Here is a 12,062-nt window from a genome sequence, read left to right as displayed (position 1 = left end):
GGTTTCAATAAGTAAGTCCCCTGATTGCAGTCTCTTAACCGTCTTGGGAGACCCTGCAATACTTTCCAGGTGTTTTTGGATTAAAAAAGGGGATAGCTTACTGAGAGGCTGATCAGATAGCGAGTGCATGATTAAGAATGCAGGTAAGTCTGTCGCCGAGGGATTGGTTTTCAACCTCTTTGCTTGCGACGAATCATGGTTCATTTCTGTGTTTGGCCGACAGCTCGACGGCTCTAGAGTTGGAAACATACTTTGTTCCATGTTGGCTCCTCTTAGCCCCTGGCAGATGAACTTTTCTGCCAAGGTTACCGGCCCCGCCACGGGGAGGCAGGAGCAGTGCCTGGTGTGACCAAGCGAAAAGTAGTAAGTGGTTAGTAGTAAACTAGAAGAAATAAAGAAAGGTGCCTTTCCTTTCTTGCTCTGTACAAGTGTTTTTGTTACAAGAGCTGTTTTTAAATTAATAGATTTATTAACGTGAAGAACTCAAAATAACTATAAATCACTTTTGAGAAATCGCAGTAATAGCACAGAGAAATCGCTCAGTCACAATCGCTTGGCACCCGGGGCCCTGGGACACGAGCATGCCAGGGTGGAAAGGGTTGCTTTGATGTTTGGGCAACCTTGTCTACCTTGATATTAAGTTCTTTGAGTAGCTCTTGGAAACGAATACCAAAAGGACGATTGGCAGTCTTACGGGTATTGTATAAATTTTCCCATCGTGGCTCAAAAACGAAGGGCCACGTAGGATGGTCTGGCAGGGATTTCAATTTTAAAGCATACTTTACAGACAACTGCTTACGTCGAAGTGATAACGGTGGTTCGTTTGCTTCGACGTATAAGCTCTGGACAGGAGATGTGCGATATGCTCCAGTAGCAATACGTAGGGGTTTCAGAAAGAAAAAGAATTCTGTAAGGTTTGAATTTTCGCCTATGACATGGTTAAGTGACAATTCCTGTAAGTTTGAGAGAGAAGTGAATGAAATTAGACAGGAGTTGTTATACAAGATGCATTCCAGGAGTATGTGTTTTATTGTGAGTGGCTTGTGGCAATGTGAACACTGTGGAGGGTCATTACCTGATAACAGGAATAGATGGGTCAAATGGGTGTGGCCTATTCGGGCTCTTGCCAGAACAACCTCTTCTTGTCTGTTTGTGAGAAAATTGGAGGCCCATAATTGCGGTATAGGTTTAATTTCAAGGAGTTTGTTGTGAATGTGCGTTTGCCACTGTAGTTTCCATCGTTCCTTACATATATTTCGTATATGTAATTTGTAATCCCTGAATGGGACCAGAAAATTCATTGGGGATGTGCTGGATGGATGCTTGGCAGCATCATCTGCAATTTCGTTTCCCGGTATTCCAGTATGGCCTGGGATCCAGCAGAAGACAACATTTTGCCGATGATCTCGGAGACGAATCAATTCTGATCTGATTAGCTGTAGTAGCGGATGAGTAGATGGGGAAATCTTTTGCATTGCTAATAGGGCACTTTGCGAATCTGTGTAGATTATACTCTTTTTGATTGAGAGATGGGAAATGTTTTCCAGAGCACGTTTTATAGCATATAATTCAGTGGTGTAACTGCTGCATTCTGTCGGAAGTGACACGGAAGTGATAGTGTCATGGAATACCACTGCTGCACCTGATCCTTTCTCAGACTTTGAGCCGTCAGAAAAATTTTTGCAAAGTCGGGATAACTTTGTAAATGTGCAGTGTGGAGCTGCTGGATGTTAATACCCGTTGAAGATTGTTTCCCCCATTGGTGGAAATAATAGTCACAACACGGCATGATGAGAGACCATGGAGGAACGTGATCTGTAGGTTCTTGGTGGACTTTATTGAGTTGTATATTCCAATTTTCTGCTAGTTCCATTAACCTAATACCTGCAGGCCTAGTTGCTTGTGGCTTGTTTCTATAAAACATGGTGAGTGGCGGATCATTAAATATTGACCAATTAGGATGCGTCGACTGACTTTGAATCTTGGTTGCGTAGTTCAATAGTAGCATCTTTCTTCTGATGTTTAGAGGAGCTTCGTAGGCTTCTACATAGAGACTTTGCACTGGAGATGTTCTGAACGCACCTAAAGCTATTCTTAGAGCTGAATGTTGAATAGGGTTGAGACGAGATAAGACACTTTCCCTAGCAGAATCAAAGACAGGTGCGCCATAGTCCAGACGAGATCTAATTATGGATCTGTATAAGTGAAGCAAGGTGTAGCGATCTGCTCCCCAGGTTGTTGCTGATAAGGCTCTGAGTATGTTCATTTTTTTTTGGCAAGCTGTCCGGAGATGTTCAATGTGTTTTTGATAGTTTAACTTACAGTCAAAAATTAAGCCAAGTAGACGAATACTATTTGCTATTGGAATAAGATGGTTATCTAGATGGAGTTCAGGATCAGGATGCATTTTACGTATGGTACAGAAATGAATGGCAGTAGATTTCTGACTGGATAGTCTGTAACCGTTTTGTGTCATCCAAATCTGGATCTGATTTATTGATATCTGCAATTGTCTCTCAATGTAGTTCATATTTTGAGAGTGGCAGGAGATTGTGAGATCATCGGCATAAAGATATGAGTCCATTGTTTTCGGAATAAGTTCAGTTAAGTGATTAATTCTAATTGCAAATAGAGTGGCACTGAGAACGGACCCTTGAGGGACTCCTTCTTCCTGAACAAAGTTTTTAGAGAGAATTCCTTGGTAACGAACTTGAAAGGATCTTTGTTCTAAGAAATTTTTGATGAAATATGACAAATTTCCTCTCAGGCCAAGAGAATGTAGATCCTTTAAAATGCCGAAACGCCATGTAGTGTCAAAGGCTTTCTCAATATCCAGACAGACCATAACGAGATGCTCCTTTTTGATGAATGCATTTCTGATGTTTGCTTCGGCTTTAATCATAAGGTCCACTGATGATCGATTTTTTTCTGAAACCAAATTGATTGTTATTGATTAAGTTTTGGGACTCAAGATACCAAGTCAGACGGTGGTGAACCATTTTTTCGAGGGTTTTGCTCAGACAGCTGGTAAGTGAAATTGGTCTGTAGTTTTGAGGAACAGAATAGTCTTTACCAGGTTTTGGGATTGCCAGAACGTAGGAATGACACCAGGAGCTTGGGTATGTATGTTCAGTGAATATTCGATTGAGGAAGAACAGCAGTGATGACTGTGACTTTGTATTTAAATTTTTGAGCATTGTATAAAATATCCCATCAGGGCCAGCAGCGCTGTTCCTTGTGTTGGTAAGAGCATGCTGAAGTTCAACCATGGTAAATGGTTGATTATATTTTAGTGCACATCTGTCAGTGAAATTCAGTTTGGATTTTTCAGTTACACCTTTAATTTTTTGAAACGATTGGTCATAAGAAGTTGAGGAGGACAACTGGGAAAATACAGATCCTAGTGCATTTGCGATTTCTGCAGGAGTAGAGAGTTCCTGTCCATTCCAGTTAATTAGTGGAGTAGATGTTGGAGGAATTTTGCCATTTAACAATTTTATCTTATTCCAGATAAGTCTGATGTCTGTATTTTTATTAACTGAGGAAGCGAATTTAATCCAAGATTCTTTTTTTGCTTTCCGTCTGATATAACGGGCTCTTGCTCTAAGTCGCTTGTAATTAATAAGATTGGAAGTGGTTGGATGTTTGTGGAATTGATTCCAAGCTTTGTTTTTCTCTTTTTTTGCATTGTTGCACTCTTCGTTCCACCAATAATTTAATTTTCGCCTTTTCCTGACTTGGTATTGTGGAATTGCAGCGGTTGCAGCTGTTAATATTTGGTTTGTTATATGTTCAGTAACATGGTTGATAGAAGAGCACTGTATGATATGGTTGTCGAACGAGACAAGAGTGCTATATTTTATCCAATCAGCCTTTGGAAATTTCCATTTTACTGGATTGTCTGTTGGTAATGAACAGGAAGTTTGAACTTTGCATATTATTGGGAAATGATCGCGGTTGTGAGGGTCGTTAAGAGTTACCCACTGGATACTTGGATAGAGCACTGCAGAGCAAATGGAAAGGTCTATTGCAGAGGTTGATCCGGTAGGAAAATGAGCATAGGTAGGAGAGCCAGTATTTAACAACGTTAGATCCTGTCTATCTAATAACGTTTCAACAAGTTTTCCACGCCTGTCTAAGCTGGAAGAACCCCATAATGGGTGGTGAGCATTAAAGTCACCTAGTAGACAGAAGGGAATTGGTAGTTGCAACACGAGATCTTCGATTTCCTGAATAGAATATGGACGATTAGGTGGAAGATAAATTGAGACCAATGTAACGGTGATTCCAATTACTATGCGTGTGGCAACAGCTTCTAAAGAGGTTTGCAATGGAATGCATCTGGAAGGAACTCTTGAGTCCAACAGGATGGCTACTCCTCCATGAGCACTATTAGTGTCAGATCTATCTTGTCTGTAGATAGTGTAATTTTTGACTGTGGTCGAAACTTGGGGAGTCAAGTTGGTTTCCTGTAGGCACATAGCTACCGGATTGAAGCAGTGAATTAGTTCATTAATATCATCGATGTTGCTACGAAAACCTCTACAATTCCATTGAATGATGTGTTCCATTATTTGGTTTTGTTCGTGGAAGATGTATCTGACTGCTTTTTATAAGTTGACTGTTTATGACGGTCCGGTTTTGGTTTTTCTCTTCGTGGAAAAGTGGGACGTCCCGATTCATTGCTATCGTCCATATCATCTTCTGCATGTATTTCAAGCAGTTCTTCTTGACCGATAGAATCATCCGTATCCATACTTGTTAGACTTGATACTTTCGTCTCAGCAGAATACGAGTTTTGCAAATTTCCTGCTGCCTCACGATGCGGAAGTCTCTGGGTTGGAATTGAGAGTGGCGTGTTATTGCTTTGGTCTATTGAATTCGGTTTAGATGGATGCTGGATCAAGAGTACTGATCGTGCCCAGTCTGATATTGATATATTTGGAGAGATGGATACTTCAGTCTGACATGCTACTGATTCGTGTCTGAGAGTGGTAGAAGCATAAGTGCGTTTTGGCATACTTAAGTTGATCTGTTTTTTCGCTTCTTGGTAAGAGACTTTATTTTCAATTTATATATTTTTTTTCCTATCTTCCATAGTTCACAGTCTTTAGAGTAGGCTGGATGTTTGCCACTACAATTAGGACACTGTGGTGTTGGAGCTTTGCATTCTGCTTTTGTGTGATTCTTGCAGCTGCAGTTTGGACATATAGCGTCTCCACGGCATGCTGTCTGAGAATGGCCGAACTTTTGACATTTAAAGCATCTGAGCGGATTTGGGATATAAGGCCTAATGCGGCAATTCAAATAACCTGCTTTGACAGAATCCGGTAGATTTGGAGTACTGAAAGTCAAGATTATGTTTCGGGTGGGAGTTAAGTTGCCGTCTTTTCTGATCATGATACGTTTTGCATGAGAGACATTTTGATCTTTTAGCTCCTGGACAATTTCTTCCTCAGAAACGTATAATAGATCCCATTCAGAGATCACTCCTTTGGAAGAAGTAAGAAGTAAGTTTTAAGTAAGTAAGAAGTCAGAAGGTAAAGAAGTAAGTTTTAGTAGTAACTCAGAATGTCTTGAGTAACGAGTCTCTACTAGTAGATCTCCTGATTGGAGACGTTTAACCATTTTTGGTGAACCTGCAGCGTTTTCTAGGCATCTCTGGATGATGAAAGGTGAGAGCTTGCTCACAGGTTGGGATGACAAAGAGTGTAATATTAGGAAAGCTGGAGATTCCTGCTTCCTAGTGTCTTTTTTTAAGTCTCTTTGAAAGAGAGAAGTCATGGTCGGTGTCATTGTCAAGTTCATGTTGAGAGCACTTTGGCTCTAAACGTGGAAATTCGCTTGTTTCCATCTTTGCTCCTTTTCGCCCCGAGGGTTGGTTTTTCCCCCAGGTTACCGGCCCCGCCACGTGGAGGCAGGAGTGGTGCCACCAGTGACCAAGCGGTTGTTTAAGTTAGTAGATTTGGTTAGTGATATATATAAAGAATAAGAAAAGAAAGGTGGATTGCCTTTCTGGGTTCTTACTTTTGACTTTTAAAGCACAGAACCACTTCAAGTAAATAAAATAACAGCCGCACTGGAAAATAAAGAAACTATATCACTTTGGAGATCACTCTATAATCACTAGAAGAAAATCGCTTGTCACTATCGCTTGGCACTCGGGGCCTGCATGATCAGGAATGCTGGAGTAGGATAGATGTCAGAGTCAGTTTTCTGCCGTTTTGAAGTTCCTGAAATAGAACTATCTTTCTTTTTTGTTGACTGGGGTGCATCTGGCAGCCCAGATAAGTCCGAGTTTGATTTACTCATGACGTGCTCTTTTTGGCCCCGGGAGATTACCTTTTTCTCCCAGGTTACCAGCCCCGCCACGTGGAGGCAAGAGCAGTGCCGCCTAGTGACCCAAGCGAAGAGAAGGTTAGTATTAACGAAAAATAAAAAAGGGGTTAAAGAAAGGTGCTTTCCTTTCTGGGTTATATAAATTGAAAGATCTATTTAATTATAATGCTCAAGAGTTAACGGACTTGCGAAACTCAGGAGAAACGTATTTACAGTAAAGCGTATCAGATAATCACTATGAAAGGGCGCTGTGGTCACTAATATCGCTTGGCACTCGGGGCCTCCACAGATGTAACCCTGGAACCAAGGTATGGCCGTTAGATCCCAGTGATGCTAATCTGGAAGCCCAGCAGCATCATTGGGAGGTCCCCTCACTACGTACAAGTGCCCACGTCGAGGGGGGGGGGGCACTCCGGGCTTGTATCTTCGTATCCATTGAGAATTGGACACATGTTTATTTGAACTTTTTTACTCAGAATAATCGATACTATAACCTCCCAAAATATTTACAATTTTCTTAAATCACCCTGTATATAAGCGTAATGCTTTGTATAGATAGTATTTTATGCGTGTGTATATGTATGCTTCTTTTTTTAACTATGAGTTACTTCCAAACATACTTTACTTACTCACGATCTGGGTACAGCGTTAGCAATCCTGGCGGAAGGTCGTAGATGTACGTTATCAATCCAGTGAAGAAAATTGAAGCGAATATTAGAAATCCATTCAAAGATAATGCAAACTTCGGCCACCTGCGGAAAATTAAATGGTAATTGAACATTTAAAGTGCATTTACAAATCTTAAATAATTGTTTAAGTTAAGAATATTGAAATAAAAATAATATCTTATTAATCAAACGAGAAAAACTATCAATTATGATAGAGTGCACCAGGTTAAAAACATAAGTGGAGTGGATTGAGATTCGCATAGCTAAGTCGGACTTCCACAAAGCCACCTTCCTGTACTCGCTGGATTACAAGTCACTTTTCTGCTTACAGGCCATGGACCGTTGCAGCAAAAATTGACAGCCATGGGAATAGAAAATAACCCATGTTGCCACTGTGGTGAAAACGAGTCCTGGAAACACCTTATGTACGAGTGTCTCACTTAAGAGAATGCTAGACTTCAGTTCCTCACAGAGATTGAAGGAAACCCCTCCAATCAGGAGTCACCTTTACTTCAATAAGAGGCCATAACTCAGCCTTAACACGCTACGTCCTGGCTGTGTTTAATTCTAGAAAAGCTAGTTTTGCGGATCTCAGAGCAGAATAGAATAACGTGCCTCCCCTGAGAACCTCGACTGGGGTAGGATAATGGAAGAACCCTGTGTGCAGGAATTCAAAGGCAAGTTGCCCTGCTAACTATATAACGGTAGGATTCATGCTAGCACTCAGCGCGCAGGATATTCAAAGGGGTACGAAAGGCCCCCAGTGCTACTCTAAGTGCACTATGATGAATCGGATCAAGCCATTTCAGTACAATTGGCCTAGCTAAGGCGTATGCAGAAGATGCATAGCCTGGGCGGGATCTAATTAATGAGCGGTATAAACGTAGCAACATGTAACGATCTGCACCCCATGACATAGAGGAGATTACTCTGATAATATTTAGTTTCTTAAGACAGCTGGTACGAATATATTAATGGTGATTTTGTTGTCTCTAAATAAGTCGCATATTTTGAGAATGACATAAAATGGTATGTGTGTGGTATGGACGTTTATTGGCGCATTAGCTGCTATGGCTATAGTGCGCCTATTCTTAGGAATATTAAAAAATAATCCAGTTTAAATTAGTTTCAGTTCTGTAGCCTATTTATAAAAGATGATACACTCCGATTTGTTTTAAAAAGCAGAAAAGTTTGTTAACATTTGCATCCTCTCCAATGATATGATGTAATGTCAATGTTTCTGAATGATTATCCATATTTTGAAGTATTGCATCTCGATGTTGTTGATACTGCGGACAGTCAATCAGAATGTGTTTGACTGTTAGATATTCTAAGCAGTGTGGACACTGAGGAGGATCATCGCCCATTAGTAGGTGAGTCAGATGGGTGTGTCCTATTCTCATTCGTGTGAGTACCACTTCTTCCCGCCGCACTGTCTGATTGCTGGAATGCCAGAACTTTGGGTTTTGTTTCAGCTGGAAAAGTTTGTTATTCGTTTGGTTATGCCATAATTCTGTCCACTGTGCATGGCATGCTGCTTGAATTAAGGTATTATAATCGGGCGCTGGAATAGGGACAGAAGTTAGGTCTGAATTTGGACTTTTGGCAGATATATCAGCCACTTGTTGTTGTTGTTGTTGTTTGGGGTTTAATGGCGCAAAAGCAACTTCGGCTATATTGCGCCTGTTCAAGTTTTGTTATTTCCTGTTATATTGTTACTGATTTAACATATTAGATATGATTAGTTAAGTTTATTAAGCTGAGGTATGATAAGAGTTCACTGATGTTTGACTTTTCTCCCATAATGAGTTCAAGGCTTAATGGCTCATTTGAATGCGATTTAAAAGCTGATTGGCGGGCAATTTGATATCGTGGACATTCTATGATGATGTGCTTCACTGTTAGTGTGGTCAGACACTGAGGGCAATGTGGAGGATCGTCTTTCATTAGGAGGTAAGAGTGTGTTAAATATGTGTGTCCGATGCGAAGCCGGGCGAGGATAACCTCTTCATGTCTGTTTGACCGAAAACTTGATTTCCAGGATTTCTGCTGTTGTTTGATTTGGTATAATTTATTGTTTGTTTGAGATTTCCAGGTCTGCGTCCATATATTTTCAGAGGCTTTTCGATTGATGTTTTTAAAGTCATTGAGCGGTATTTTATGCAAGTGAGAATTTTTGTTAGATGGATGTTTTGCAGCATCATCCGCACGTTGATTGCCGAGTATTCCAGAATGTCCAGGAATCCAAGTGAATCTGACTCTTTGTTTGTTTTCCCGAAGGTGTGATAAGGAGGAAAGAATTTTTCTTACATACGGATGAGATGGATGATCTTCTGTCTGTAAAGCATATATTGCACTTAATGAGTCTGTGAAAATAATACTTTTTACGAGGGAAGTTTTGGCGATGTGATCTAGGGCGAGACTTATTGCAAACAATTCAGCACTAAAGATACTGCACTCTATTGGAAGAGACTGTGAGATTATGTTATTTGGCAATACAACAGCAGCACCAACGTGTGTGGCCGTCTTGGATCCATCAGTATACAGATGAGAATAGTCAGAGAATTGCGTTACATAAGAGGAATGGAGCTGTTTTATATGTTGGCTTGGGATATTGCTCTGTTTCCATTTTATGAGGAACATGTCACAGTCTACTGAACTGATTTTCCATGGTGGAAGGGCTGTGGGGGTATCTTGGTAGATTTTATCCACACTTAAGTTCAATTGTGAGAGTATTTCTTTTAGTCGGATACCTGCAGGTTTGCAGATATTAGGTTTGTTCGTATATAAATTTTCCCATTTCGGTTTATACAGATATTGCCATGTTGGATGTCCAGGAAGGCTTTGAACTTTCGCAGCATAGTTCATAAGAAGAACTTGTCTACGAAGATTGAGTGGGAGTTCATGGATCTCTGTATATAGGCTATATACAGGTGAGGTACGGAAGGCTCCTGAAATAACACGTAATGCATTGTGATGAATTGGATCTAACCAGTTTAACACACTTTTCCTAGCTGAGGAGTAAATGGGAGAACCATAATCTAATTTAGATCTTATCATTGCACGATAAACATGCAAAAGTGAATATCGATCTGCTCCCCATGTCATGGCTGATACAGCTCGTAGAATGTTTAATTTCTTTAAGCACATTGTACGCAGATATTTTATGTGTTCTAGGAAATTTAATTTTTGATCCATGATTAGTCCTAGTAGCCGGATACTCTGTTTCAGTGGAATTTGTTGATTGCTTATCCTTAGTTCTGGATCAGGATGCATCTTTCGTTTTCTGCAGAAGTGTATTGCCGCTGTCTTTTGTACTGAAATTCGATATCCATTATAGATGGACCAGGATTCTATTTTGTTAATAGCACATTGGAGCTGCCTCTCGATTGTCCGCATATTCTGTGAGTGACATGATATTGTGAGGTCGTCGGCATATAGGTAGGTTTCAATTGTTGCTGGAATAACTTCTGTTACTGGGTTTATTTTGATAGCGAAAAGGGTTGCACTGAGGACTGAGCCTTGGGGGACCCCCTGTTCTTGATTGTATATTAGAGACAGGATATGATGGTAGCGGACTTGAAAAGTTCTTTTAGTCATGAAATTCTGAAGGAACTTCGGTAGATGGCCTCGAAGACCTAATTTGTGCAATTCATGCAGGATACCATATCTCCACGTGGTATCGAACGCCTTTTCAATATCAAGGCATATCATTACAAGGTGTTCGTTTCGGAGAAAGGCATTGCGAATATTTGATTCAGCTTTTGTCATTATGTCTATTGTGGATCTATTTTTCCGAAAACCATATTGACTAGGACTAAGGAGGTTATGGGAGTCAAGAAACCATGTTAACCGAGCGTTCACCATTTTTTCTAGAATTTTACCTAGACAGCTAGTGAGCGCGATGGGACGATAATTATATGGATTTGAATGGTCCTTCCGAGGTTTTGGAAAGGCCAGTACAAACGAATGTCGCCAGGAGTCTGGATATGTATCCTCAAGGTATATCCTATTATATAGCAGTAACAGCATGTATAAAGAATTTTTATGGAGGTGTTTGATCATTTGATAGTGGATTCCATCCGGACCTGCTGCACTTTCTTTAGATTTAGCTAGGGCTTTATGCAATTCATTTATAGTGAAGGATTGATTGTATGAAATCTCATGAGCTGCATGGAAATTAATTTTGTATTTTTCCATTTGAGCTTTATATGTTTGAAAGATTGGTCTGTATGACGTTGTTGCTGACAATTCCTCAAATGTTTTTCCTAGTAGATTTGCAATTTTTTCTGGATCAGTTATGTCATGACCTTTCCAGCTTATGATCGGTTTAGGGACGGTTGTATATTTGCCTGAAATTTGTCGAATTTTGTTCCATATTATTCTGCTGTCCATATTTCTATTAATTTTGCTTGCAAAAGATATCCAGGATTCTTTCTGAGATTTCCGGCGTATATAGCGTGCTTTTGCTCTGGCTTTCTTATATTTTATGAGATTAGTGTTGGTGGGATACTTTCTGAATTGATTCCAAGCCTTATTTTTTTCTTTCTTTGCTTCCAAGCATTCTTCATTCCACCACTGCTTGTAATGTTTATGAGACTGGTGAGCTGTCTTTGGTATTGCAATGTTTGCTGCAGAAATTATTTGATTTGTGATATGAGTAACAGCATTATTGATATCAGTATGTCTTATGATTTTCTCATCTAAGGAAGCAGTATATTGGTATTTTTCCCAGTTTGCTTTGCAAAATTTCCATTTTGTACCTCTTATAGGTTGCTGTACATCATTTGCTAGTAGGTGACAAACAACTGGGTAATGATCACTGCTATAAGGATCATCGGAAACAGACCAGTCAAGGAGAGGAAAGAGAGCTGGGGAACAGATGGTGAGATCAATTGCAGAGGTAGTCCCTGTTGGAAAGTGGACATGGGTGTGGGTACCTGTGTTTAAGAGTGTTAGGTTCCTATTATTTATAAGTTTTTCAATCATCTGTCCTCTTTTGTCTGTACGAAGTGATCCCCAGATGATATGATGCCCATTAAGGTCCCCCATCAA

The 12,062-nt window shown here is 40.2% G+C and overlaps 1 protein-coding gene across 1 annotated transcript in view; it reads right to left on the bottom strand.

Annotated features, from left to right (window-relative positions):
• The window catches only part of LOC150087175 (nose resistant to fluoxetine protein 6-like), a 472,773-nt gene that overhangs the window by 289,732 nt on the left and 170,979 nt on the right, over nucleotides 1-12,062 (bottom strand). The window contains exon 11 of the mRNA XM_090373004.1: nucleotides 6,969-7,091. Coding sequence (XP_090229130.1) covers nucleotides 6,969-7,091 — 123 coding nt within the window. The remainder of the gene's footprint in view (nucleotides 1-6,968; nucleotides 7,092-12,062) is intronic.

The sequence above is a fragment of the Mastigoproctus giganteus genome, chromosome 4 (genome assembly GCF_048544385.1).
Source record: "Mastigoproctus giganteus isolate SK-2022 chromosome 4, ASM4854438v1, whole genome shotgun sequence".
NCBI lineage: Eukaryota > Metazoa > Arthropoda > Arachnida > Uropygi > Thelyphonidae > Mastigoproctus > Mastigoproctus giganteus.
The sequence above is the reverse complement of the archived record's forward strand: the minus strand, read 5'-3'. Positions and strand labels throughout refer to the sequence as shown.